Consider the following 24,895-nt stretch of genomic DNA (forward strand, 5'->3'; position numbering starts at 1 on the left):
GTTTGTGTGTAAAAGAAATTCACTTCCTAATTTTCATCAAGTCCATTTTTAGAAAAGGGAAGACTTTTAACGCACATGACTTGATCAGAGTTTGATTGAAATGTGTACTGTCAGATGTGTAGAGACAATAAGTAACCGTAGCTGGACACAGAAAAATACTCATATATTTGAATGGAGAGAGTGAGTGAACCGCTAGGTGCTTGGGCCCTAATAAAGGAAAAACCGCAGTACAGAGCTACAAATTTTAGTTTTGATTTTCTTTTTCTGCAGCACTTTATCACTAAACTGTCACTCTTACTCAATGAGCTCCATTCAACCCCCACACCCACCCCCCCCCTCCTATTCTCTCTCTCTCCCTCTCAGTTGGAGAGGAGAATGTCACTCTTCTTGTGAAATATCCTCAGAAATCCCATGACTTTGGCCTAATCCTACATTAAAAATCACATTTTTTGTAGGAAATTTCGTTGCGAATCCATTGATACAGGTTTCAAAGTGGTCAGACTTATAGTTTAGACATCAGAACCATTTGTTTGACACAAAGTCCATGCCTAGAGATTGCCCCCCCATTGGTTTACATTGTAAGGAGTGATGTGGCACTACAACTTTCAGGTCTTATAATATCTAAACCATTCGAGTTATTACAAAGTTTTTAACAACTTTTGTTCAGCACAGTGTCATAAGTCATGTATTCAAGTTTGAAGCTGATACCATTAACGCCCTAGGAGAAGATAGCGTTTCTTGGGGGTCCAAAATTGGCGCTAAGTCGTACTTTGATGCGCATATTGCGCACTTCCTGTTGGATTTAGGTCAGGGGTGTCAGCATATGATTTGTAGGTCTTGATGAGACGAATAATTGAGTTTTGGTTCAATCTCTCTACAACATTCCTATGGGCCGTGGCGGCCATTTTAGATACATAGGTGGCGCTATAGAGCACATTTTGGCACTTTGGGAGATAATTTTCACATTTTATCAAATTTTTCACCAGACCTAATAATTAAAGCTGCAAGCAGCGTTGAACGGGCCTTCGCGCCCTTGCACATGTCAGGCCGCGGCGCAGTCGAAGGGCTTCTATCACGGGCATGTAGATGTCTTCAGACCCGGGCTGTTTTCAGACAGTGCAAGAAGGAGATAAACATCACTTCCTTTGTCCACTATTTTGCCCACTGCTGGGGCTGCTTTACTGCAATTTTGTAGGGGGCGCTATTCAGCCAGTTTGCATCATTGACTGAATATTGTCATGAGGACGTGTTCAGGCCGGGACTCTTATCAAACATGCAAAGTTTGGGGCAGACTGGAGCATTTGCACTTAAGTTATAGCAATTTCCTCTGTCATGGCGAAACATCAAAACTCAACACCACGCCACAGCCACACGCTTCAACGATAGCTAAATTATAGCATATTAGGCACATTACCACCACCCTCCACTTCGGACTGTAGACCAAACATTAAATCCTACACATCAATCCTGTCTGTCTAATAAACTCAAAAAAAAACCCAAAACTGCTACTCCACCCACTTGGCAGGTTCATTAAAGTTTTAATGCTGAGCTCTGGAACTCTAGTCTTCCTGAGTTCTTCCATCATATATTGTCTTTTCTGATCATACTTAGTACAATCTATGCTTGCATGTGTAATAGTTTCCTCAGCCAAGTGGGAAAAAATATGTGCATATATTGGCAATCGCCAAAAATGATAGTCAAAAAGTAATCGTGTTAAATAACCATGATGTCAATATTGAGCAAAAATAATTGATTATGCTTTTTGCCATAATCAAGCACCCCTAAAAAGAACATAAAATTTGATTTATATACACACACACACACACACAAAGCATTTAAATATGTATGTGATAAATTGTTGTCTTTAATAAACAGTTACTTGAACATTTTTCATTGTGCTCCTAAATTTCTGTGTTCTCCTAATTTTTTTCATTTAGGAACACATATACTCCTCGACAAAAAAGTAAGCATCGAACACTGCTGTCAGGTGTGTAGAGACAATAAGTAACTGCAGCTGGACACAGAAAAATACTCATATATTTGAATGGAGAGTGTGAGCAAACCGCTAGGTGCTTGGGCCCTAATAAAGGAAAAACTGCAGTACAGAGCTACAAATTTTAGTTTCGATTTTATTTTTCTGCAGCACTTTATCACTTTACTGTCACTCTCACTCAATGAGCTCCATTCAACCCCCACACCCATCCCCCCCCTCCTATTCTCTCTCCCGTTCAGTTGGAGAGGAGAACGTCACTCTTCTTGTGAAATATCCTTATAAATCCCATGACTTTGGCCAAATCCTACATTAAAAATTACATTTTTTTGTAGGAAATTTCGTTGCGAATCCGTTGATACAGGTTTCAAAGTGGTCAGACTTATAGTTTAGACATCAGAACCATTTGTTTGACACAAAGTCCATGCCTAGAGATTGCCTCCCCATTGGTTTACAATGTAAGGTGTGATGTGGCACTACAACTTTCAGGGCTTACAATATCTAAACCATTCGAGTTATTACAAAGTTTTTAACAACTTTTGTTCAGCACAGTGTCATAAGTCATGTATTCAAGTTTGAAGCCAATACCATGAATGCCCTAGGAGGACATAGCGTTTCTTGGGGGTCCAAAATTGGCACAAAGTCGTACTTTGATGGGCATATTGCGGACTTTCTATTGGATTTAGGTCAGGGGTGTCAGCATATGATTTGTAGGTCTTGATGAGACGAATAATTGAGTTTTGGTTCAATCTCTCTACGACATTCCTACGGGCCATGGCAGCCATATTAGATACATAGGTGGCACTATAGAGCACATTTTGGCACTTTGGGGGATAATTTTTACATTTTATCAAATTTTTCACCAGACCTGATGTGTGTGCCAAATTTGGTGAGTTTTTGAGCATGTTTAGGGGGTCAAATTAAGGGTTTAAGTTGCGTAATAATAAAGAAAGAAGAAGAGAGGAAGAAGAAGAAGAAGAGGAAAGAAACAAACACACAAAGTACAATAGGGTCTTCGGCCCTTTGGGCTCAGGCCCTAATTACTTGCTACATCCATCTTTATATACAGTCTTTAGTTTCAACACACTTCTTCAGAGTGTCTGTAATACCTGAAATGTCCATCAGCCAAACCCTGAACAGTTTTCATCCACAAGATGGTGGCATTGAACCACAGCTTTACATAATACTTAGCTGCTCTGGCAGATAAGAGCATTGCCTCGATTTGACCTCTTGGACAGCTAATGATTATGGCGGGTGCAGACCCACCCTGTGGAGAGCACAGCAGGGAGGGACCAGTCAATGACACATGCCTTCTAAAAACGTTAATATCTTATTAAAGGAACAATACTTTTCAAAATCATCATAGAACTCTACTGAAAAACACTACTGGCTGTATTTCAAGAGAGAATTTGATGATTTTTAAATGATGTTTCCATTGGAGACAGACGTTTTGGAGACAGTACAAAATTAGTGGTCATCAGTGGTATTACAGCATTCTTGGACTAGGGGTGATTTGGAGTTGGCTGGTGTGAGATGTGACTCAGTGGATGACTTAAAGAAGCAGGCTTGTGACAAGAACATTTCTGGTCAAATCCCGGAGCAGCAGGATGAACCAGAGTGAGGAAAGTATCCCTCTTGCATCACCACCTCTGAGTTCAGACTGTGATTGTATTGGATAAACATGTAAATGTGGAAGTGTGCAGCTGTGTAAATATGATCAGAGCCCTCCTGAAGAAGAGAATATTTCTCTTAGCAAAACTTACCTGGACTATGGTCTACTGTAGATAAGATGATCCAAGTCCTTTAAAAGCCACACAGTTTGGCTGAATTTAAAAAACAAATCAAAAGATGGGATAAAACAAAGAGTTTAAGAGTTTTACCTTGTTATGTTTTAGAGTTAACACTTGGTTCACCATAGTGGCATCAGCTCTCCATAGCACTTTCTTAAAGTGCATTGATGATTATTGTTACTGATGATCTCAAAACTGTTTTCTTTTTTTAAATACTGAAGATTATTATGTAGGTCTGTTTGTACTATTAATGGCCTCTGCCCTCTCTAACACGGCACATAGTGTCATAGATCAACCAGATGTTTGGCAAACTTTTTGTGTTTAATTATTATATCTATTATATAATAGTCCTTGCACCCATAGTGACTGTGAACTCTGTGTTCTCAGTCAATGACTGCTAAGCTTACAGGTTTATTTGAACTAACTGGTTTTGCCTGAATGTGACCAGTTATTGCAGCAAACAATGTGCTTTTCTTAGATTATATCTGTGACTGTGCTGAATTTGTCGGTGAGTAATTTGTGGGCGAGTTTTTCCGCTGCTATTGGTCACTTAAAAACTGGCATGTGGTACCACCTTAAATGGTTTTTGTTCTGAGCCCTTTAATCATTCCTCTAAGCACAAAGAGTATGAGTAAATTTAGAGGAAAATCTGTCACCACAAAGATATGCATCTTAACTAGAAGTAGTATGTCCAGTAATCAGACACTTTTAACACTCACTTTTGAGTACTTTAAAAGCTTCAGTATGCTTAAAACAAGGTGCTGAACAGCGTCTGAAACACTTTCCAGTGTCGGAGTTGTAGGGGCTACATCTGACCATTTTTGGAACTTTCTGAAACACATCCATCTCACCCAGCAATTATCCAGATATAAGGAGGTCTGCAGAGGCTTAGGAAGGGTGTGAACTTCTCTCTCAAACTTTCTTTTTCATTCCTCTTGCCTTTGAGGAGAGGAGAGTGAGAGTCTAAATGGAGCCCTGTTGGCCTCATTCGCACTAATTATTGCATCAAGATTACAAAGATGTTGTTGACAGTTGGTTTTTCAGTCCTTAGGTTGCTTTTTACATTGATAAATAATGGTAATAATATTATTTAGATTACTTTTGCAGCTAATCTAGGTAGTGTTATGACCTGGCTCAAGTGGCCACAACAAAAGGGAGACGCACCATGTTAAAGTTTCAACAAAAGATGAGTTTATTAAACTAAATTAAACCAAATTAAAGAGTTAACTAAATATTTAAAGCATGGGGTGTGGATATCAGTAGCATCAGTGGTGTATGGTGTGCATGGGTGTAAGATGTGTGTGAGTAAGGTGTAAAACGTAACAAAACTAAAGCAACATAGTAAAACCAAACAGGAAGAGGTCAAAGAGAGCTGCCACAGAGTGCCACAGAGAGACAGAGAGAGTGAGCTGTCTGCTGCAGCCGGCCTTAAATAACCTGCAAACACACTCAGGTGTTCCAGGTCACACTAATGATCCACCTGCAGAGTGAGCAGAGAAACAGGCGAATCACACAGCAACATAAGATGACACAGCAGGGGTCATCACTTACCACTTTCTGATGAGCTCAGAAAGAAAAGCAGAGAGCCCAACATAAAATTTCTGCTGAGGGCCATCAGGCCGTCAGGAGCGGCCCTGAGTGCAGCACATTAAAGCATGTTGACACAATTTTGATATTCACTACCAATTAATCTCTCAATCTCTTGTCTTTTTTTGAATAATTAGTTTAATCTAAACGTCAGAAAATAGTGAGTAATGCTCATTGCAATTTACCAGTCTTACATGGTAAGACCCATGTATCCTCCATGACACATATAGAAGAGATTTTGCGTAAGTGGTAAAAATGTCTTGACTTGAAGGAAAAAGACCAGAAACAATGGTTAAAATACTTATTTCACCAAAAACTAATCTAGTGTGCACTGTAGTTTAGTACATATTTGAAGAACATTACTTGAGTATTTCATTTTATACTTCAATCCTTCTACATTTCGCAGGAAAATATTGTACTTTTTACTCCACTACAACGTTTTGACAGGTTTAGTTACAAGGTATTTTGCAGATTGAGATTTTGTAAACAAAATATATGATGGTCTTATTAAATACTGTATGATGGGTTTCTTGTCTTATTAAATGCAATTATGGTGCCTTGCAGATTAACCTACCTAACTGCATAGTAAAATATTACTTCAACATGACACTGGCTTTTTTTTAATTGAGTACTTTCACTTTTATAGAACATTTTGCTTGTAATACTTACAGGATTATAACTTGTAATGAAGTATTACAGTGTGATGCTGCTACTTTTACTTCAGTAAAGGGTCTGACTACACTTTCTCCATATGATTTTTTAATCGTGTAGGCTAAATATATATATATATATATATATATATATATATATATATATATTAAAAAAAAGTTACAACAGACCCTCTGCTCCCCTCCTTATACAGTCCTCACATGCTTAAGGTTAACATTTTACAGACACTACAGCCTATTTAACTGCAATTACAGGAGGACAGATAGCCTTGATGTCATCCTTTTGATTCTGTGTGTGTGTGGGTGTGTGTGTGTCGTTGCAACACACCGGGTCACCTCCTGGCAGTAACCCTCCTGCAGGGCAGTGGGCCAGTCTGCGTGTTCCTCCCACTATTTTCCACTGAGCGACAAGGCTGCACATTGTGCTCAGACCGGCCAGCCAGCCAAGGTTACACAGCCGCGTTCTCCGCCCGTCTCAAAAGGTAAGCAGTCCACGATACACAGCTGCATGTCTTTGTCCACACTCAACATTTCTCTCTCTATCTAAACCCCGTCTGGACGGCTGGGGGGGACTTTATGGTGAGGCTCGCCGAGAGATTTAGTTAAAAAATGCAGCAGCGCGCATGGCGTCTGCAGGCGATGAGTTAGGGTGATGATGCTGGAGCGGTGACCTCTACTGTTACTGCAGCCTGGATGCGATCGACAGGATGCGATATGTTTGTTTGTTTGTTTGTTTTTTTCTTTATTTAATAGTCCTTCTCTGGAAGTTTCGGTTCTGAAATGAGAGGATGATGTAATGGGACGACCGCCTTCATCACATCTTGTAGTTTGTCAGGAAGACCGGGCTGCAGCTCAGCGCGTAAAGTGCAGTTTAGATTACACACGTGTGTGACGCACGCTGATGGAAAATTACTATTGTGTTGTGATGTACGTGAACGCGAGGACGCAGATATAGCGCGTTATTTACATGCATCTGTCACACTGCATGACCATCATATTTACAGTGACATATAAAGACACAATGCTGCTGCTGCGTAACTGTAGCCAGGGGCGGATTTAGTGGTTTGGGGGGCCTCAAGCAAACTCTGTGTTTCTTTATTTTCACCCTTTGTCTAACTGAGAATTCTGATATTGGCAGTGGTAGAAGGACTCAAAACTTTTTTCTTCAGTAAAACCATTAATACCGCGCAGTAAAAGTATTCAAATTTTTACTTGAAGAGTGAAGTGTGTAGAATTTATTGGCATCTAGCGCAACGGACTTGGCAGAAATGGAATATAATATTTATAAGCATGTTTTAATAAGTGTATAATCACCTGAAAATAAGAATTGTTGTGTTTTCATTACCCTAGAATGAGCCCTTAATATCTGTATAGGGAGCGGGTCCTCTTCCACGGAAGCTGTCATGTTGCGCCGCCATGTTTCTACAGTAGCACAGAATGGACAAACCAAACATTGGCTCTAGAGAGGGCCTTTAGCGTTTTTCATGAGTTTCGCGGCCACCGTAGGTTCTCCTACATGCTTGGAAAGGGAGGAAGAGGGGAGGGATATTCAGCTGGTTACAATCTGCAAACTCACTGCTAGATGTCACTAAATCTTAATTCTTTATATAATGCTGGATAGTTTAATCAATAATAATGTGTCATAGGTTATTTGTTATATTTTGTGAGTTACATCATAATCTGCAACCAGCAACATTCAGTCAGGTAAATGTAGTGGTTTAATGTTTTCCTGTGAAGTATAAGTGCATAGTCAGTAAGTAGTATACAAATGCATACTTTTTAGGTGCTTTTGTAAGTTATTTCAGAGTACAATGAGTTGGAATAGTAATATAATTCAATATTTTTATATTAATCATAATAAATCTATAGATGTTTGGGGCCCCAGGCAGTTGACTACTGCCTGGGGCCCCAAGTTTTGAATGTTGCTTTTATTGCTCTCTTTGGACTGGCTGTGATTTTGCATGTCTTCTGAATGGTGATAATGTTGCTTTTAGGGCTGCAGCGAATGTTTATTTTCACTATCGATTAATCTACAGATCACAAGTTTCCAGAGCTCATGGTTACTTTTCAAAATGTCTTGTTTTGTCCAGCTAACAGTCCAAAATAACAAACATAATTGTTTTTTTTTCATAGAAGACTATGAAAACCAGAAAATAATCAAATTTAGGGAGCTGGAACCATTTAATTTTTTAGCATTTTTGCTTTTAAAAATAGCTTAAATGACTATTCAATTTTAAATATTGCTGTTGATTAATTTTCTGATGATCGACCAATTAATCAATTGATTAATCAATAATCGTCGCAGCTCTAGTTGTTTTAGGAAACTTGTGCAGAGCCCTTACTATACTATTATTCTTCATTATTTCCAATATCTTATTATTGATCTCTGTAGTATGCTTACCCGTATATTACATACTTGTATATACACCTGTATGTATAGATACTGTAGATTTAATAGTTATTCCTAATACTCTTATGTGCAATTCCACTGAAGCACCTTGCAATACTAGTGCAAGACAGTATACAGTATAAACTAATCTGCACTAACCATGTACAGAGTATTACAAGGATTTTTAAAGGTCGAGTGTGGTAGTAGCTTTGTTTTATCCTCCTCTTTGAGTCTATCTATCTATCCAATAATCTTTTATACTCTTACCAGATGTGGGTTATAGGTATAAAATCACAGTATATGTAATTCTATATCACAATATTGTTATATATCTAGATATATATGATGATATTTTGATAAGTTTATTGAGAATCTATTGAGAAACTGTTGATGGGTAAAATATCCATATGTGAATGGCTGTTTTTAGCTAATCCAGTGATTTAAAATACCTGACAGTTGAAGGTACTCCATCACATTGATGCAAAAATCACATAATAATTCAATATGACAATAAACAGTCCTGCCCATTGATTTGCAGCATCACCCATTATGGCCTAACACACCCAGATCTCCAATCTTCCTCCAACCCTGTAACTGTTACAATATGATACAGTTTATGAATAAATAGTTATCAGCTGCAGTAATGAAACCACACAGTATTTTTGTCCAGGTTGAGTGCATCTGTGTTTTGGGAAGACAAAACCTCGCCCTTCAGTGGTTAATGACACAGTTTGCATTTACAGTACTTAGCAAAGACACACTGACACTGGCTGCTGCTGTTGTGGCTCACCATGCTCTGATTAAGGCCTTGCAGATTATCATGTTTTGGTACAAGCTAATGCATCTCTGATAATCAGAGCATGGATATTACTGTACTGCGGTTGATCAGTATAAGCCATATTTTGTTCCTGTGGACGAGTGATTGTGGACAAATGCAACTATAAGTCATATGCCATGTGCTGCAAAGGCAGCAGTTTACCATAACACAGCCTATTTGGTAAGCTAGGGAACATATTGCGCAACGTTTACAAGGGCGTTTTTGAGAAATTACTCATATTTGTTCCTCATGTGCTATTGTGCAACTCTGATTATTACATTTTTAGTATTTAATGGATTTAAGTGAGAGTTTCTTTACACAGATTTAAAGGAGATGTAAACAAAGTCACTGGTGTGCCCTCTTAGTTCTATCAGTCATATTTCAATATCGTATGACTTTATATAGGAGCTGCATGCTTTGGCTAAATTTGATAGATCTACTCACATTTCTGTCTGTTAAGTACAAGGTTATTCTGTTAACCCGTAAAGCATTATTTCACTTTGACCTCAGACCTGCACAAATCAGACTGTAAGCTGTCTGCAGTCAAAATAAGAAATCTGATATATCTACTATATTCTGTCAGTACGAAAAATGTCGTTTGAGAAACAGGCCTCTTAGGTTCACCTCACTCTTTTTAACATACAGTATCAGAGCTGCAATATCTCACAGTCTGAAGGAGGCACTAAGGAAGAAGGATGTACACTGAGTCCGTATTTTGTTTCATGTTATGTTTCCAGCTGTAGGTGCAGGTGTAGAGACTGTCCAGGAGTGCAGGAGTTCATGACATAACTGGATTAAGTTGAATGTATAGCTCAGAAACACGCCAGTGGAAATAAAGAACTGTGGCTGCAAGGTCGCATTTTGTGCACAAAGCCTGAAGTGACACAGCTACAGGATTGTGCAAATACCTCCTGGGTGATAATGAATAGAAAGTGTGTTATCAGGTTATCAGTCGGAGAATAAGCTGCAGGGATTTGTACTAACTTTTGCTCGGCAGTGTGAATAATCTTGTCACAACTATAAGAATAAAGCCAGATTGCTTTTCCTTTCTGTGGAACAGTTTTAAAGGAAAACAACTGATGTTGTGTGGTGGTTGTTCCATAGAAGAGGTGGAAATTTGGAAGTTCGTTGTTAAAAAAACGTGATTGTGATGTTTGTCCAGGTTGAGATTTCACTCAAATATATTCCTGAAGATAAATTAGTAGGAAGTCAAACAAAATTGAGATAATAACTTAAAACCTATTTGTATAAGAAAAAAGTCACGCTGTGAACATCCAGACTTTCATACAGTGGTGTGAATGGCTTTCTGCTTTATATCACAAGGTTGTGCTGACTGTCACAAGCATAGCAGTGGAATCTAATATTATATTGTAAATTACATACTGTTTATGGAAAAAGCACTGGAACTTGAATTGACCCCTGGGGTAAAACAAAGGAGAAAAGCCTTTCTTTTTGACAGTTACACAGCTGTTTAAATCAGCACTGCACATACCAAACCTGTGTTTGAAACACTCACAAAGAACAGAGTGATCAAGAGATGAAAACAGTAATGAATCACCACCATAATTTGACAGCTTTGGCTAAAGAACATGCACAAAGGTTTTTTTGTCAAAGTAAATGTTGCAGCGCTGCACGAGCCAGACTGAAGTCTGTGATTATTTAAACCTGGAGACATGAGGGTTAATAAATCTACACATTTTGACATCCTCATTAACAATCTGAAAGCCAGAGAATCACTGTAAAGTCGTAGCTCAATGAATATGTGGTTATTTTCTGTACAGACCTGCCCACTGTCTTCTTACTTTGCAACCCAGATCCACATTTGATCTGTTGTTTGAAACCACAGGAATGTGAAGGATCAGTTACAGTTATTAGGATACAGGGCGAAAAGTTTTAGAAAGAGGAGATCAACCAGCTGGTGCACAAATACATAGAAACAAGGCAGCAGAAGTGGTAAACAAGTACAGATTTGTAGAGGCAGTAATGCTAGACAGACAAATGACTAACAGGTTTTAGTGGTCTGATGTTGGCAGAGAAGAAGAATTATAATTTGAGATGGTTTCTGGTGTGGTTATGATAATCATGTATCAACAATTACAATACTTTATTGCCGTTATCAAAACACCACTTAGATTTAATCATAATTTCCTCAAGCCTGTCATTATGATCACTAATCAAGCCCTAATTCAGGCAGACTAATTAAGTTTATCATATTTATATGAACAAAAAGGTCAAATAATTATGTGTAATGTGAAAGGCATTGCTCATAGTCGTTTTTTTTGTTTTACATCCTGCAATTTGTCTAAAAAAGCTCTGCTTAAACTCAGAATATCAGACAAACTTAGCAACTATAGTGGAGCATTTAGCTCCTTAAGAGCCAGATATTTCCATCAGGATTTGGTGGAGACCAAAAACAGAGCTAAAAGGAGAGTGGATGTTAGTCTTAGTGCCGAGTTGCCAAATATATTTTGGCAAAGCTCGTAGAACGGCCAGTCCACACAGTCCACTCCACTTCTGTTCTTCTGGTCGTTAATGGCAAGATATTTTTTCTTCAGCGCCTTTAATTTGTTTATTACTTGCCTTGGGCTGTGAGCAATGCCTCTTTCACTCAGCATTTTCTATATGTTGTTGTATATCACAGTGTCTGTCACAGTGCCAGAAACCTGTCTCCTCATTTCCTCTTCCCCTCGAATTAAGAGAAGCTCTCTCACCTGGCTGTCTTGCCAGTGTTGCATCTTGCATGATATGAAGAACAAAGTCACCGTTGTATGTTGTTGCAAAGACTGTAAAAAAACAATAAATAATGTTCCTAGCTATTTCCAAAACTTCAACACACGTCATAGCATCGTGCCGGAAAAGGGGTGAAAATTAGCATGTCCTCCCAAGTGTCATGTTTACATAACAGCCAATCAGAGCTGGAGCCAATAAATACCGGATGACTACTGCGGAGTCATTTGACGTGGGAATCAATGCCGATTGTACCCTTTCCCACTGAAGACAAAAGCCAGATGTTAGTGGGTGTTAGTGGGGGTTTTTTGTCCAGTGTGAAAGGGCTTTACATTCACCGTGTCACCAGACACACAACACAAATTAATGTTGCTTCCTGTCTGCTGGATGTATAACTGTTTGCTAACATGTTCACCATATCAACTTTAAAAGGTGACAATATTTTGTTTTCACTTTGTTGTGGAGTTCTGCCAAAAAAAAAAAAGGATTACTTCTGCTTTGTCAAGGCTTAAAATGGATGTAAAGCATCCAACGGATGTGAGTTATTTGTGTATTCTGTTTTCAGGTGACAAATGGAGACTTTCAATTATAAACTGAACACTTACTTAGAAACATGGATGGGTCCCAGAGGTAAGTCATGCATATATGTTTATAAAATGCATTTCTCTTGTATTGAATGTGTTTGTCTATTGTTTGTCTATCAAAATGTTGCAAATACTGCACTGAAAAATCTCCGCAGAATACAACAGTTAACAGAATAGTGAAGGTAAACATTACTAGAAACCTTTGACCTAAGTTGTTTCTTACATACTGTACACAAGAACTCTGCTCAGCTTTTTCACCTTCTTGCTGCTACTGTGTTGAGCAAACATTCCTCAGTGTGCCTTTCATTTTGCAAGTTCATCTGCTGCTACCGGTAAGGCCACCTTATCGGCCTCCTCTAGATCTAGAGGGTAAAAACTGGCGTCTTTTTCTCCATATTTCAGATCAGCGGGTGCGGGGATGGCTGCTGCTGGACAACTACCCACCAACATTTGCACTCACAGTCATGTACCTTCTGATCGTGTGGATGGGGCCCAAGTACATGAAACACAGGCAGCCGTACTCCTGCAGAGGCCTCCTGGTGCTCTACAATCTGGGCCTCACACTCTTGTCCTTCTACATGTTCTATGAGGTAAACAGGCTGCGAGGCGCTGCAAGATGTGGTAAAGTGGGACAGAGCAATCGCTGCAGCGCCACACTGCAGAGAGATTATAAAGGAAGATGAAATCAACCTGAACCAAAGCCGCATACTCACTAAACCTCTAGTGTGTGAGGTATACGTCATTTGTTTAATCTGTACAAAAACCAAACAGGTGTAAAAACAACAAGCTGTGGTTTTACAGAGGGGTTATGTGTCAAACTATAACTTGGCCAGGAACCAGTTGCCAGGCAACCAGCAAAGACTCCAGGAAGTCCTCTAAGAAATAGTCTGACATATAACCCCTCACAAAACTGTGTTTCTACACTTAAGATCTTGTACCTAAACAAACATTCAACCTGTTAATTAGAGCTTTAGAGGTAGCTGTCTCTACTTGTTTCCAGTCAGTATACTAAGCTAAGCTAACTAGCGGCTCCAGCCACACATTTACCCGACAGATATGAGAGTGGTATTAATCTTCAGTTAATCTAACGTGAATAAGCGTATTTCCCAATATGTCCATCTGTTCCTTTAAATATGAAGCTAAAGCCAGGAGACTGTAGCTTCACAATTAACAGGCAGACATGGAAGTGGTACTGACCCTGTTTTATTACTCTTGGCAGGAAAGCAAATAAGCATATTTCCCAAATGTCAAACTATCCTTTAACAACATTTGACTCTGATTAGACGTAGGGCTGTGGCTGCTGGCCTCCCTCACTGGGAACTACCATGAGACAATGCTATCAGGGAGTGAGAGGGACACAGCTGGATGCTGACAGGCTCATTGTTTCAGCCATCAAATCCCTCATACGCCCTTGCAGACGTCAGCACAGCACCCTATTGTTTGCTGGAAAAGTGCTTTTTTATAAACAGCCGACTAAATAACTGAAATTGATAGATGCACTGATGTAAATAAACATGGAATTACATTCTGTGTCTGTGCTGAATTAACTGTTTAAAATCTCAGTTATCATAGTGTAGTATCATAGATGGTATCTGTTGCTTTATGTACATGTGAAACCAGGATGTCATGAACCAGGCGTAGTGTTTTTGTGCACGTATCAGTCTAAAGAGTCTGTACCTTCCTCCCCATCAGACTGGCAGAGCTGGCTTCTTGTCTCTCCGTCTGCATTGCGTAAGGCCTCAGAGGTTGGCTGTGTCATTCATTAAACCCTGTACTGTGACAATGCCCCAGCCACGGGGTGAACTTTTGGCAGCCCGAAATCAATGCCACCTGATGAGATGAATCAAAGTACATGACAGTTTTGTTCTTGTCAACTTTCCAGGGCGCAGTGGCAAATCACATTATGATTGTGATTAAAACAGATAGCAGATAATTTTACGTATTTATAGATTGAATTCTAGGAGGCATCAAGTATCAAGGATTGTACGCAAACATAATAAAATACTTGATGTTTAGAAACCAGACTTACCTTCATTCTGCTGGTGGTTCTTAGCTGATGGCAGTTTCTTGGCTCTCAAATTCGTTAGTGAAGCCTTTTACAGCAGCAGATCAAAGACAGTGAATCTATACTGATTTGGTGAGTCAGCATTAAGCTATGCTACAGTGTCTACTTGCATTTGAATATTTGTTCTTTAAAGAGGCACTCTATTGATTTAACACATGGAAATCATTTACTTGTCATGGGAAATACTACTCAGCCTATGAAAATAAGTCTTTCTGGCTCTTGTCAAGTCTGAGAAAATAATCCTGATGATGTCAGCTTGGGTATAAAGACATTAAATTTAAAACATAAACCTTAATTAATATCCTTACTTTTAAAGCTGGAGTGTAGGACTTTTGTCTCCCCCTTCTGGCAGTGAGAGTAATTACAAAAACACTGTTGACTTGCTTACGTCATTGGCCGCGCTGTAGCATACTCTGTTGCTAGTGTTGCGGCTGTAAAACGGTGGATAAATTGTTCTGAGCATCACACAACCCCCATGAAATGACTCATTTGACTATCAAAATTTGATCCATTCAGTCTGATATCATTTGGAAAGTCTAGAAGAGCTGCATGATTAAATTGTTTTATTTCCATTCAAGTTAGCAGAGAGCTAACCAGGAGTTACCCGGTATACTGTGAAACAGAGACATTTATCTGGTGGTGACACGCTTAATCAACATTGTGTGAACTTGTTTGGTTCATTTATATAAAAGTTCTGCACTGCAGGTTTAACTTTTCTAACATACACTTCTGTGCTTTTGTGTTATTTTTATATTATGCATTCTGTCCTGATTGTTTAGCTTTAAGCTAAATCTGGTACAATACATCGGATGGTAACATTTATGTTTAATATTGTACATGGCCACTTACAAATAAAGGGAATAAATAATTTAGTTGCTCTATGTGAAGTGTGGGATTCAGTATTTTTAGAGTTAGACTGATAGTAGGGACTAAAAGTCAGAATATCTGCTGCATCAATTTGACCATTCTTTTTAAAAGTAGTCTCTCATAACTTTATGTTAGTGCAATGTTGAATCACTGAAGTACTACTGTAGTATTCAAAAGTATAGGGGACACACACTCACTGAGCCTTTATTAGGAACACCTGTGCAATCTAATGAAATCCAATACAACAGCTCTGCCCTAAATTCTACTTTTATGAAGCTTATACATTTTCAGTTTTTGTTGACATTGTCAGAAAGGTGATAATTCTACTTTATGTTTATTACTGAGGTTATAGTAGGTGGTGGTGGTGTACTGGAGTACATTATATTGAAAAGTATTCCTAATATTTTGCCCACTCATGTATGTTAATAGGGTGGACAAAATGTCACATGTTCCTTATAAAGTGCTTGGTGAGTTTACATAGTCATTATCCAGGTATGCAGATATATGGTTACTGAAATACCGAGTATTTCATGTAGTAATCTGTAGTTTCCTGTATTCACACTTTTCTTAATCTTATTCTTGGCTCTGTTATTGTCATCCATGTGCTTACAAATGCTCAAAAATCATCAGATTAAGCTTTATATGACCTGAGCACCATATCATGGATGTTAATATTAGGATGAGCTCATGGTATTATTACTTTTAATTAGATTAAATCTTTATCACCGATGTCAGCAGATAAAGATCGGTCACCACAACCTGGCACCAAACAGATATGATACCAAAATCAGGTTATCTGACTTGCCATCTGTGCATGTGTGTATTACTTGTACAGAGACAAAAGTCGCATTTTAGAACATTGTATCCTTCAAGTTTCACTTTTATTTTGTATTTGTGCATTGCAGTGTTTGTGTGTATGTAGTGATTGCATGAAAAACCCATTCATCATTCTTCTAATTGGCTTTTTCTGCAGCTTGTTACGGCTGTGTTGCATGGTGGTTACAACTTCTACTGCCAGGACACTCACAGTGCACAGGAAGTGGATAATAAGGTGAGTCAGTCAGACTCACACTTATCTTTATTGCAAGGGATTTTTTTTCTTCCTGTAATCAGATCAGATGTCATTTCATTACAAAGCACATGATTTAACATTCTGTTTCTTCATATTATAAACAGGACAGTAACGATACAAACACCAGTTACTGTAGGACACCAGAATATAATATTAAGCAAAATGTGTGTCAAATCTACTGCTCTGATTTCTATGAGCCAGTACCTGTAAATCCCAGCAGATAAGCTGCAGAGACAGGGAGTCAATTTAATCCGACTCATGTCATCATGATGACTCTCAGTGTCCTAACTGAGCTCTGCAGTGGAGGTGAAAACAAGGCTCACAGTGAAATGTGCAATGCTTTGCAGTTCTGCGGTGATTAAACAAAAAGTTTTATCAATGTGTCACTGCTAGTGACAGTTAAATTGTTTTATGAGTCATCCTGAACTTTTAAGGGCCATTGGGGAGGATGTCTGCTCATAACCTTGTGTGAAAGATAGTATGTGTGGGAAATTTAGAAGAACTTTTACAATGTGTTTTTTGGATTTTCACCCTGATATGTGATGCAGTAAACAACAAGCTTCTCTTCAGGGATATTTATTAATTATTTTTATTTCTATCTTTAACCTTTTTTTTTGTTTTGCTGTGTCCCTTCTCAGATCATAAATGTCCTGTGGTGGTACTATTTCTCCAAGCTCATCGAGTTCATGGACACCTTTTTCTTCATTCTCCGAAAGAATAACCACCAGATCACATTTCTTCACATCTACCACCACGCTAGCATGCTGAATATCTGGTGGTTCGTTATGAACTGGGTACCCTGCGGCCATTGTGAGTGTTTTAAAGCAACTTCGCCCTCCAGTGACTCAAATCATTCCAGTAACCGCATTTACTGTTTGGCCTTAGTGCGAGCTAAATAATTCAAGTGCTCTAATGTTAAACCCATTAGCCCTGAAAACAGCCTGCATTCCCCACAAGGCAAAGGACAAAAAAGGACACTTATTGACCTGAACACTGCTGCATGTGTAATATCTACTTTTTTAAAAAAGCTTTTCTATTAAAGTTGTACAGAAAACAACACATCAGTCTCCCAGTTATGAAGTTGTCAATTTTCTTAAACAGAAAATCTTTCCAAAATCATTTATGCCCCGTTTAGTATTGATTTAAATATAGAGTGACATTTCTGATCTATAAACAAGTTTATCGTTTATTATGTTTACTATATTATTTCTGTGTCACTTTACTGTTAATGTCTTCTATTGATTTCACATGAAGGTTGTAGTAATTGTTCCAAACAGAGCAGCCTATTGAAAGGTTTATTCCCTGTTTGATCATTTCCATCCTGAATGCCAGTCGCTTGCCATTCACCGACTGTAACCGCTCCCTGTAGATGAATAACTTTCTGTGTCTCTCTTCTGTGTCTTGTCAGCGTACTTCGGTGCCTCCCTTAACAGCTTCGTCCATGTCGTGATGTATTCTTACTATGGCCTCTCAGCCGTCCCAGCCATGCGGCCGTATCTTTGGTGGAAGAAGTACATCACACAGTTACAGCTGGTGTGTTCATCCTGTAGTTTCTCCTCTTATTTCAGCAGCTATCCTTCTCAAAATATAAGGTTATAAAAAAAAAAATTAAAAAAAAGCTGAGAGTGTATTTTCATGAGCTAAGCAACAAAACACAATGTTTGTCCTTTGGTTTGTATGTATTGATGGTTATATTCACTCTAAAGTGTGGAGCGGATGTTACTGTTTACACATTTCAGTGGGATATTTTCTGCAGCTTTAGCTTTAACACAGTGCAGATGACTGGAGGAAAGGACATGTTCGGCATCCATTTAAGATATTTTAGGCTCTGGATCAATATTGCCTTTCTGTGTGACCTCCATCACCTTCTAACTGTGGTGTGTGTCTGCATGTGTGTGTATTTCCTTCACAGATCCAGTTCTTTTTAACAATGTGGCAGACAATGTGTGCAGTCATATGGCCATGTAGCTTCCCCATGGGATGGCTGTACTTCCAAATAGGTTACATGGTCACACTCATTATCCTTTTCTCAAACTTCTACATTCAGGTCAGTTGTTTTTCCATTTTTTCATTGCTTATTGAAAAGTTTAAAGGATAAGGATGATGATATTGTCAACAAATCAAACCAAGAGACTTAAACAAACAATGAATTGATCGTACTGACAAGTGTTCAATTGTTGTCCAAAAACTCTTAAAACCACAGCAGTGAGCCACATATTCGCACTAATGCTCCTACATTACAGTGAGCATGAGCACTGTAGTGTATTTTGACTCAACCCCACATACACCGTCCTGCTGTCATTAATACAAATCAGTGTGTTTTAATCTGCAGTTGAAAGTAGTAATCCGCAAACACACTGTTTGCTCCTGTTAAGTAGTTTTTACTTAAAACTACAGCACCAAACTGTTTAAAAATTATATATCTGTGACCAGTTTTTAAAGATTTGCATCTTCAGTAGGAACAAATGGACTTGGGCCTGAATGATCTGAAGACATAAAGTGTTCAATAAGAGATTATGAAATAATTAATTATATTTTTAGTATAAGCATGAAATAATTGTGCTTACTTTCACAACAATAATGTTTATTGTAAGTCATTTTTATTTAATACCAGCAGCTTTTGTAGTCTTTTTATTTTATAGTGGCACTTAATTCAATCACAAATCCAACTATGTGATTGGCTGTTGCTTCCGTTTTGATCAGCAGCCAATCACATAGCTGGCTCTGCTCTGTTGTTTTAACAACATTATGGTCATACTATATATTTTATCCGTATTATTCATATTATTACTTATTTAATACTGGTATGCACACATTTATTATTATTTGTTATTATTCCTACTTATTTATTTATTTGACAATGAATGTCTCCATAGAGAGCCACACACACAGTAGGGAAGTCAGACCAAGATGTTGTTGGTTTTGGTCTCTTCAAGGGAATTTGTTGACAATATGAAAAGTGTAAAGCAAAGCCAGCCTCATGTTTTAATATTCATATTATAGATGAAACTATAAATTTGTGTTTTCCTCCACACTTGAGGTATATCTTGATAAAAACAAAATGCTAAATTTCGTTACCTAGTTCTGTCACTGCTAACAAGTTGGCCTCTTGGATTTAGCATTTCTGTATGCTACATTTTCTAACTACATTATGAATACAGACATTTATGTTCTGTCATGTTGTGGTGATGTTCAATCATGATTCTGTTAACCTATTTAATCTTCAAAATAACAGTATGTTTTCATGTTTTTTTAATGCCTCTCTTTCTCTCTCACAAGACTTACAACAAGCACAGTGTTTCTCTAAAGAAGGAGCATCAGAATGGCTCTCCTGTATCAACAAATGGACATGCAAATGGGACACCATCTCTGGAACGCACCGCACATAAGAAACTGCGGGTGGATTGACATTTGAGAAACCGGCGTCACCCAATTCTCACTGTAGCGTGTTAGCTAATGCTGCTAGGAGGTATATCTTCTTATCTAGAATAGTCTAGCGTTCACTTGAGATGAAATAAGCCATAGCCACATATATCCAGGCTTTCCAGTGTTTTTGCACACAATGCTACACAATGCATTGAATTAAATTAAAATAGTTAAAAGGAGAAGAGTATTGTAGTATGGTTAATATTGCACAATATTGCCTCCCCAAACCCCAACAGGAAATTTACTCCAAAGCAAAAATCTATTACTGGGTTCAGTCAGCTGCTGAATTTTGCTAGCAGCAAACAAAAACACATTTTGACTCATTCAAAGATGCTTTACACGCAGAAGATCCAAAGATGAAAGCTCCAGTGAGTGTGTTGGCAGCCGAAGGTTTCATCACACTCGATAAAGTCTCTCTTTAAACAACCATGGGGACAATTAAAATAACACAGTGCTTATAATGAGTAACTTGAGCATGCATCTTGTATCTTGCTTTATCCTACTCCTGCCTATGCTGTTGCATAATCTTTAAAGGACATGGCTGGCTTATTGTCAACAAATCTCATGTCCAACAAACCAATTAACTGATCTACTTACAAGTATTGTGGGTGCGTCCAGAGCCTGATATATATTGTTCCTCTGTGCCGTGGACCTCCATTGTCGTCCAGAAGCTATTAAAACCACATTAGTGCCACACTCTTGCACTGGGTGACGTGTTCCTTGACCCTGAAGAGTATCTGCATGTTCATTTGTTTAAAAATGGCTTCAAAGAGTAATAACAGCAATCATGTTTTCAGTCTCTGAAGAGTAGTTCCTTGTACGGCAGAAGTCACTGTGCATATGGGAACGTGGTTCTGTTTACAGAGCTTCACTAGCTTGTTGTGCTAGATAACATAACCTCTTGACTTTGTGCTACATGGTAAATTTCTCAAGGAACTTCAGTGCAAAGTCAAGAGGTTGTGATATTGTAGCACAACGAGCTAGCAAAGTTCTGTAACTGGAACCGTGTTCCTGTCTATGCACAGTGATGTCTGCCGTACAAAGAACTACTCTCCAGAGACTAAAAATGTGATCGCTATTATTAGTTTTTGAAGCTGTTTCAAACAAACTAATGTGCCCAAACTCTTCGTGGCAAAGGAACATGTCACCCAGTGCAACCGTGTGACTCATTGACATGTTTTTAATAGTTTTTGGACAACAGCAGAGGTCTACAGCACAGAGGAACAAGATATGTCAGACTTTGGATACACAAACAGTACTTGTAAGTAGGATGAGTTTGTTGTTGGCTTGGCTCTGCATATTAGATTTGTTGACAAATCACCAGCCTTATCCTTTAAATTTGCGCTGTATAATCCTGTAATGCATTTCATAGACAGGCTGCAACAGCAGAAGATGCATTTTGCTGTATATTTGCAGAGCAGGGTCCCCAACTTGGAATATTTAGCCATCTAGCAAAAGCATAACCAAAGCTTAGTGTGCTGCATATGCTAGGATTCATATTTGAAGCAGTTTAAGACAAGCTTTCTTGAGCGCAGTATAAACTCAGCTCTCCTAAACATCCCCCATGTTAGAAAAATCGTTTTTTGCCCTATGGTACTGCATCATAGCTACTGTAGCCTCATCCAGAAACTGCAATTAGAACTTGAATTCACTGAGATTAATTAAGGCGATGCACATTACAGTAGGTCATCGATAACTCTAGCTATCAAATTTATTTAGTGAATTTAATCATACTCAATAATTCAGTGCTAAATATGTTATATTCAGATAAACCATACTATATAATTGAGAATGAAAGCTCATTACAAACCTTGCAAGCAGCAGTCATCAACACTCTCACCACAATGTCCATTTAATAGATACTTTGGAGCTTTCGATTGTACCACGTGATCTTCCTCAACTCATGGAGTTTACCCAGGTGTCATAAGAAGCCCTTAAAATGCTCATAAAATGAAATATCTCCACTTCTATGACTCAACCCCATCTGCTGAAGAGAATCATGTGACATGATCAAAGGCTCTAGAACAACTACTAAATGGACGCTGTGGTGAGATTGTTATTTATTTTTTTGAGTCTTTACTTAAATATGGTGCCTTCTGGACCAGATTTGGTTTCTAATGTAGCATTTTTCATCTTTTCAACATGCTATCACCAGATTCATGTTGGTCCACTTCTTCAGACTAATGTGTGTTCAAATCCTGTGCCTGACTCTTCATTTTTCTTTTGTTTTTCTTTTTTTGGAAATGATCAGTATCCTGAGCTATCATTCCTAACATATGTGATCTTTGCTATTGACACACACAAAACACAACAGTTCATGTTCATCTTAGATTACAGGAACAGGTTGGCATTTAGGGAAATATGACTGTTCAGTTTCTTGGCTACTGTTTAAAGTAAAAACATCAAAGTCATCATTTGTTTGAGGTTTTTTTTGACAGGGAAAAGGAGGTTGTAGTGATGTAGCTATTTATTCCTTTTACATTACTCATTTCCTCTTTGTTCCTCAGCTTTTACTCTATTTTATTGTTATTTTTTCTTCACTTAAAACCATTGCCAGCAGCCTACACCATTAATGCTGGTATAGAAAACAAAGCTTTTTGAATTATTAAGGTTGTGAATCCAACACCCTCGCTTTGTAGCACTGCTGCGCTGCTCCACCATGCTGATTCAATTTAATGAGGTACTGTAAGGCCTTAACCACTGAATGAACATGACACATCGCTCAAATGTATAGGTGACCTACTTATTTACATTCGAGTTCACCGCATTGGGAAATACTGTTACAATCTGAATAATACATACAAAGGCCACATTTTCTCTGCATGATGAATCTGGTGCACAAGATCCGTTAACATGCATGAACCACATCTACTCAGAAATTGAATTATAGCTAAATTTGTTAAATTTCCAGCCACATGTCATCCTTGTTACAAGGTTGAAGGTAACAGGGTTGACATTTAAGGCCAGCATTAGCATTACATTATCCCCATTGGATAAAGGTCAGGGATGCATACAGGTATGTAATGATATTACATGCATTTTATAAGGTGTTAAAATACAAGAATATATATATATATATATTCTGAAATCTGGGGTAAGTTGGGGTTAACATGTTGTGACTCACGCTTTACTCGCTGTAACACATTAAAAACAAACTGAGATTGTAAACCTACTTGTCTTCAGACTGTTGTTTTCTTTCCTTGAAAATTATGTAAATGTCTCAAATAATGTTGCTTGAGAAAAAAAAAAGAATATCTTGAGAGCAACAAGAGTTTGTTGAGGTACATATTTGGAATAGTTTGCTTTAAATAAGTGACAGAATACAATTAAGGCTTATAGTTTTTTTGTTTTTTTTGTTTTGTTTCTGTTTAAATATTTAATGATTTGTGAAATATTCATTTTCACATTTCAGTGTAAAAGATATTTTACAAAATGTTACAAAAGATGCAAAAATACACCACACTGCTAGAGAGACTCATATAAACATAATATAAATTTATTATTTTTTATTAAATTTATTAAATAAGAGAAAGATTTACTAAAATGCTTCATACATCATCTCATTAGCAAATCAATTCAAAAACATTTTTATGGCTATCACTCAACTTGTTTATCATACAGTAAAATGATTGTATGTGAATGATAAAAAAGATTTGGTGCCAATTTGTGAACTCTCTGAACAGGATTTATGCAAGACTACATTTCTACATTTCATATTGCAGCAACTATTTTCTCAGGTGATGTAATATCTCAAATATTTTATATAAGTATGTGTATAGAGAGTAAAGTTGTTTGATATTCTGTTTTGGAGTTAAAGTATGAATTAAATAAATTGTATGGCCTTCTTGTATTGAGGAGAGAAAAAAAGAAAATGTTAAAGGATATAAGATGATGCTATGCTTTCCAAACATCAAAGCTTTGAACTCATTTATATTCCAGTAATTTATGATAAATTTCCCAAAATACTTTTAATGCCTTGCTCCTAATACAGTGTTGCAACTTAAATTCACACATTGAGTGTTGGTGCTCATGCATGTTTGCTACCAGTCCTTGTAAAACCCATCTTTTGCTGCACTGCTGTTAACAATAAAAATACATTTTCAGTCCTGTGGTTCATGTAGCTGCTAGTCCAGTCAGTGTCATCATCCATTGATTGTGGAAACACTTTTCCTGGCAGATAAAATTCATAGATTGACAGGTAAAATACTGACACGATGTTTTCTCTATAATAGCAATGGTTCAAGAAAACTTGAATCGTTACAGAAATGACAGCAGGACTTAAATTGGGGCAAAAATTTGCTAAATAACAGCACCTATGGTTCCTATCTCCTATGTGTGTGTTCCATTTTATTAATTTCTTGGTTCATTGGTAAGTGGTAGCTTTCAGTGGATTGAGCTTCTCAGTTACGCATGGAGCTTTTTTTCTGTTTTCCTCATATCAGCTCTCACTTTGTGAGCTTTGATAAGACTGAGGTTTGAGGAATTTTTGGCATCCTTGATAATAACAGACCAATCTTCGCTGTAAACTAAAATACTGCCTTGACTAATTCCTAGTATTGGTTTGCCACATGCAGGTATTAGTTGTACTTTTTATGTTGTCCCTGAACTAGCAAGCAGTAAACTTTCCTAGAAAGCTGTCCCTCTTCTGACTGCTACTTTGACTCAGGGAGTTTAGAAATTAGTGCTCTCTCTATCCAGTCAAGGGTGGAAGTCCTTTTCTACTTAAGTGGTATCACTCTGAGCTCCTCGTCAGAGCTGTCTGCAGACTTCATGCACTGGAATGCTGCGTGTCACACACAGCATGCATTTGCAGGACAGAGCAACTGTTTGTGAGCTTTGGTGGCGTGTCTGCTGGCCAGCCGCTATGCAAACAAAGCCTCTCTCACTGATTTTCAGAGGCCATGGCCTGAGGG

The 24,895-nt window shown here is 38.0% G+C and overlaps 1 protein-coding gene across 1 annotated transcript; it reads left to right on the forward strand.

Annotated features, from left to right (window-relative positions):
• The first annotated feature begins 6,367 nt into the window (after window positions 1–6,367).
• elovl5 (ELOVL fatty acid elongase 5) lies at window positions 6,368–23,150 on the forward strand. The gene is made up of 8 exons (XM_067609938.1): window positions 6,368–6,517; window positions 12,534–12,598; window positions 12,955–13,142; window positions 16,458–16,535; window positions 17,195–17,366; window positions 17,965–18,089; window positions 18,469–18,603; window positions 19,836–23,150. Exons 2-8 carry the CDS (start codon window positions 12,541–12,543, stop codon window positions 19,962–19,964), a joined length of 885 nt encoding a protein of 294 aa, XP_067466039.1. The 5' UTR covers window positions 6,368–6,517; window positions 12,534–12,540; the 3' UTR covers window positions 19,965–23,150.
• Window positions 23,151–24,895: the final 1,745 nt, after the last annotated feature.

Source organism: Thunnus thynnus, chromosome 14 (assembly GCF_963924715.1).
Source record: "Thunnus thynnus chromosome 14, fThuThy2.1, whole genome shotgun sequence".
NCBI classification, from domain to species: domain Eukaryota; kingdom Metazoa; phylum Chordata; class Actinopteri; order Scombriformes; family Scombridae; genus Thunnus; species Thunnus thynnus.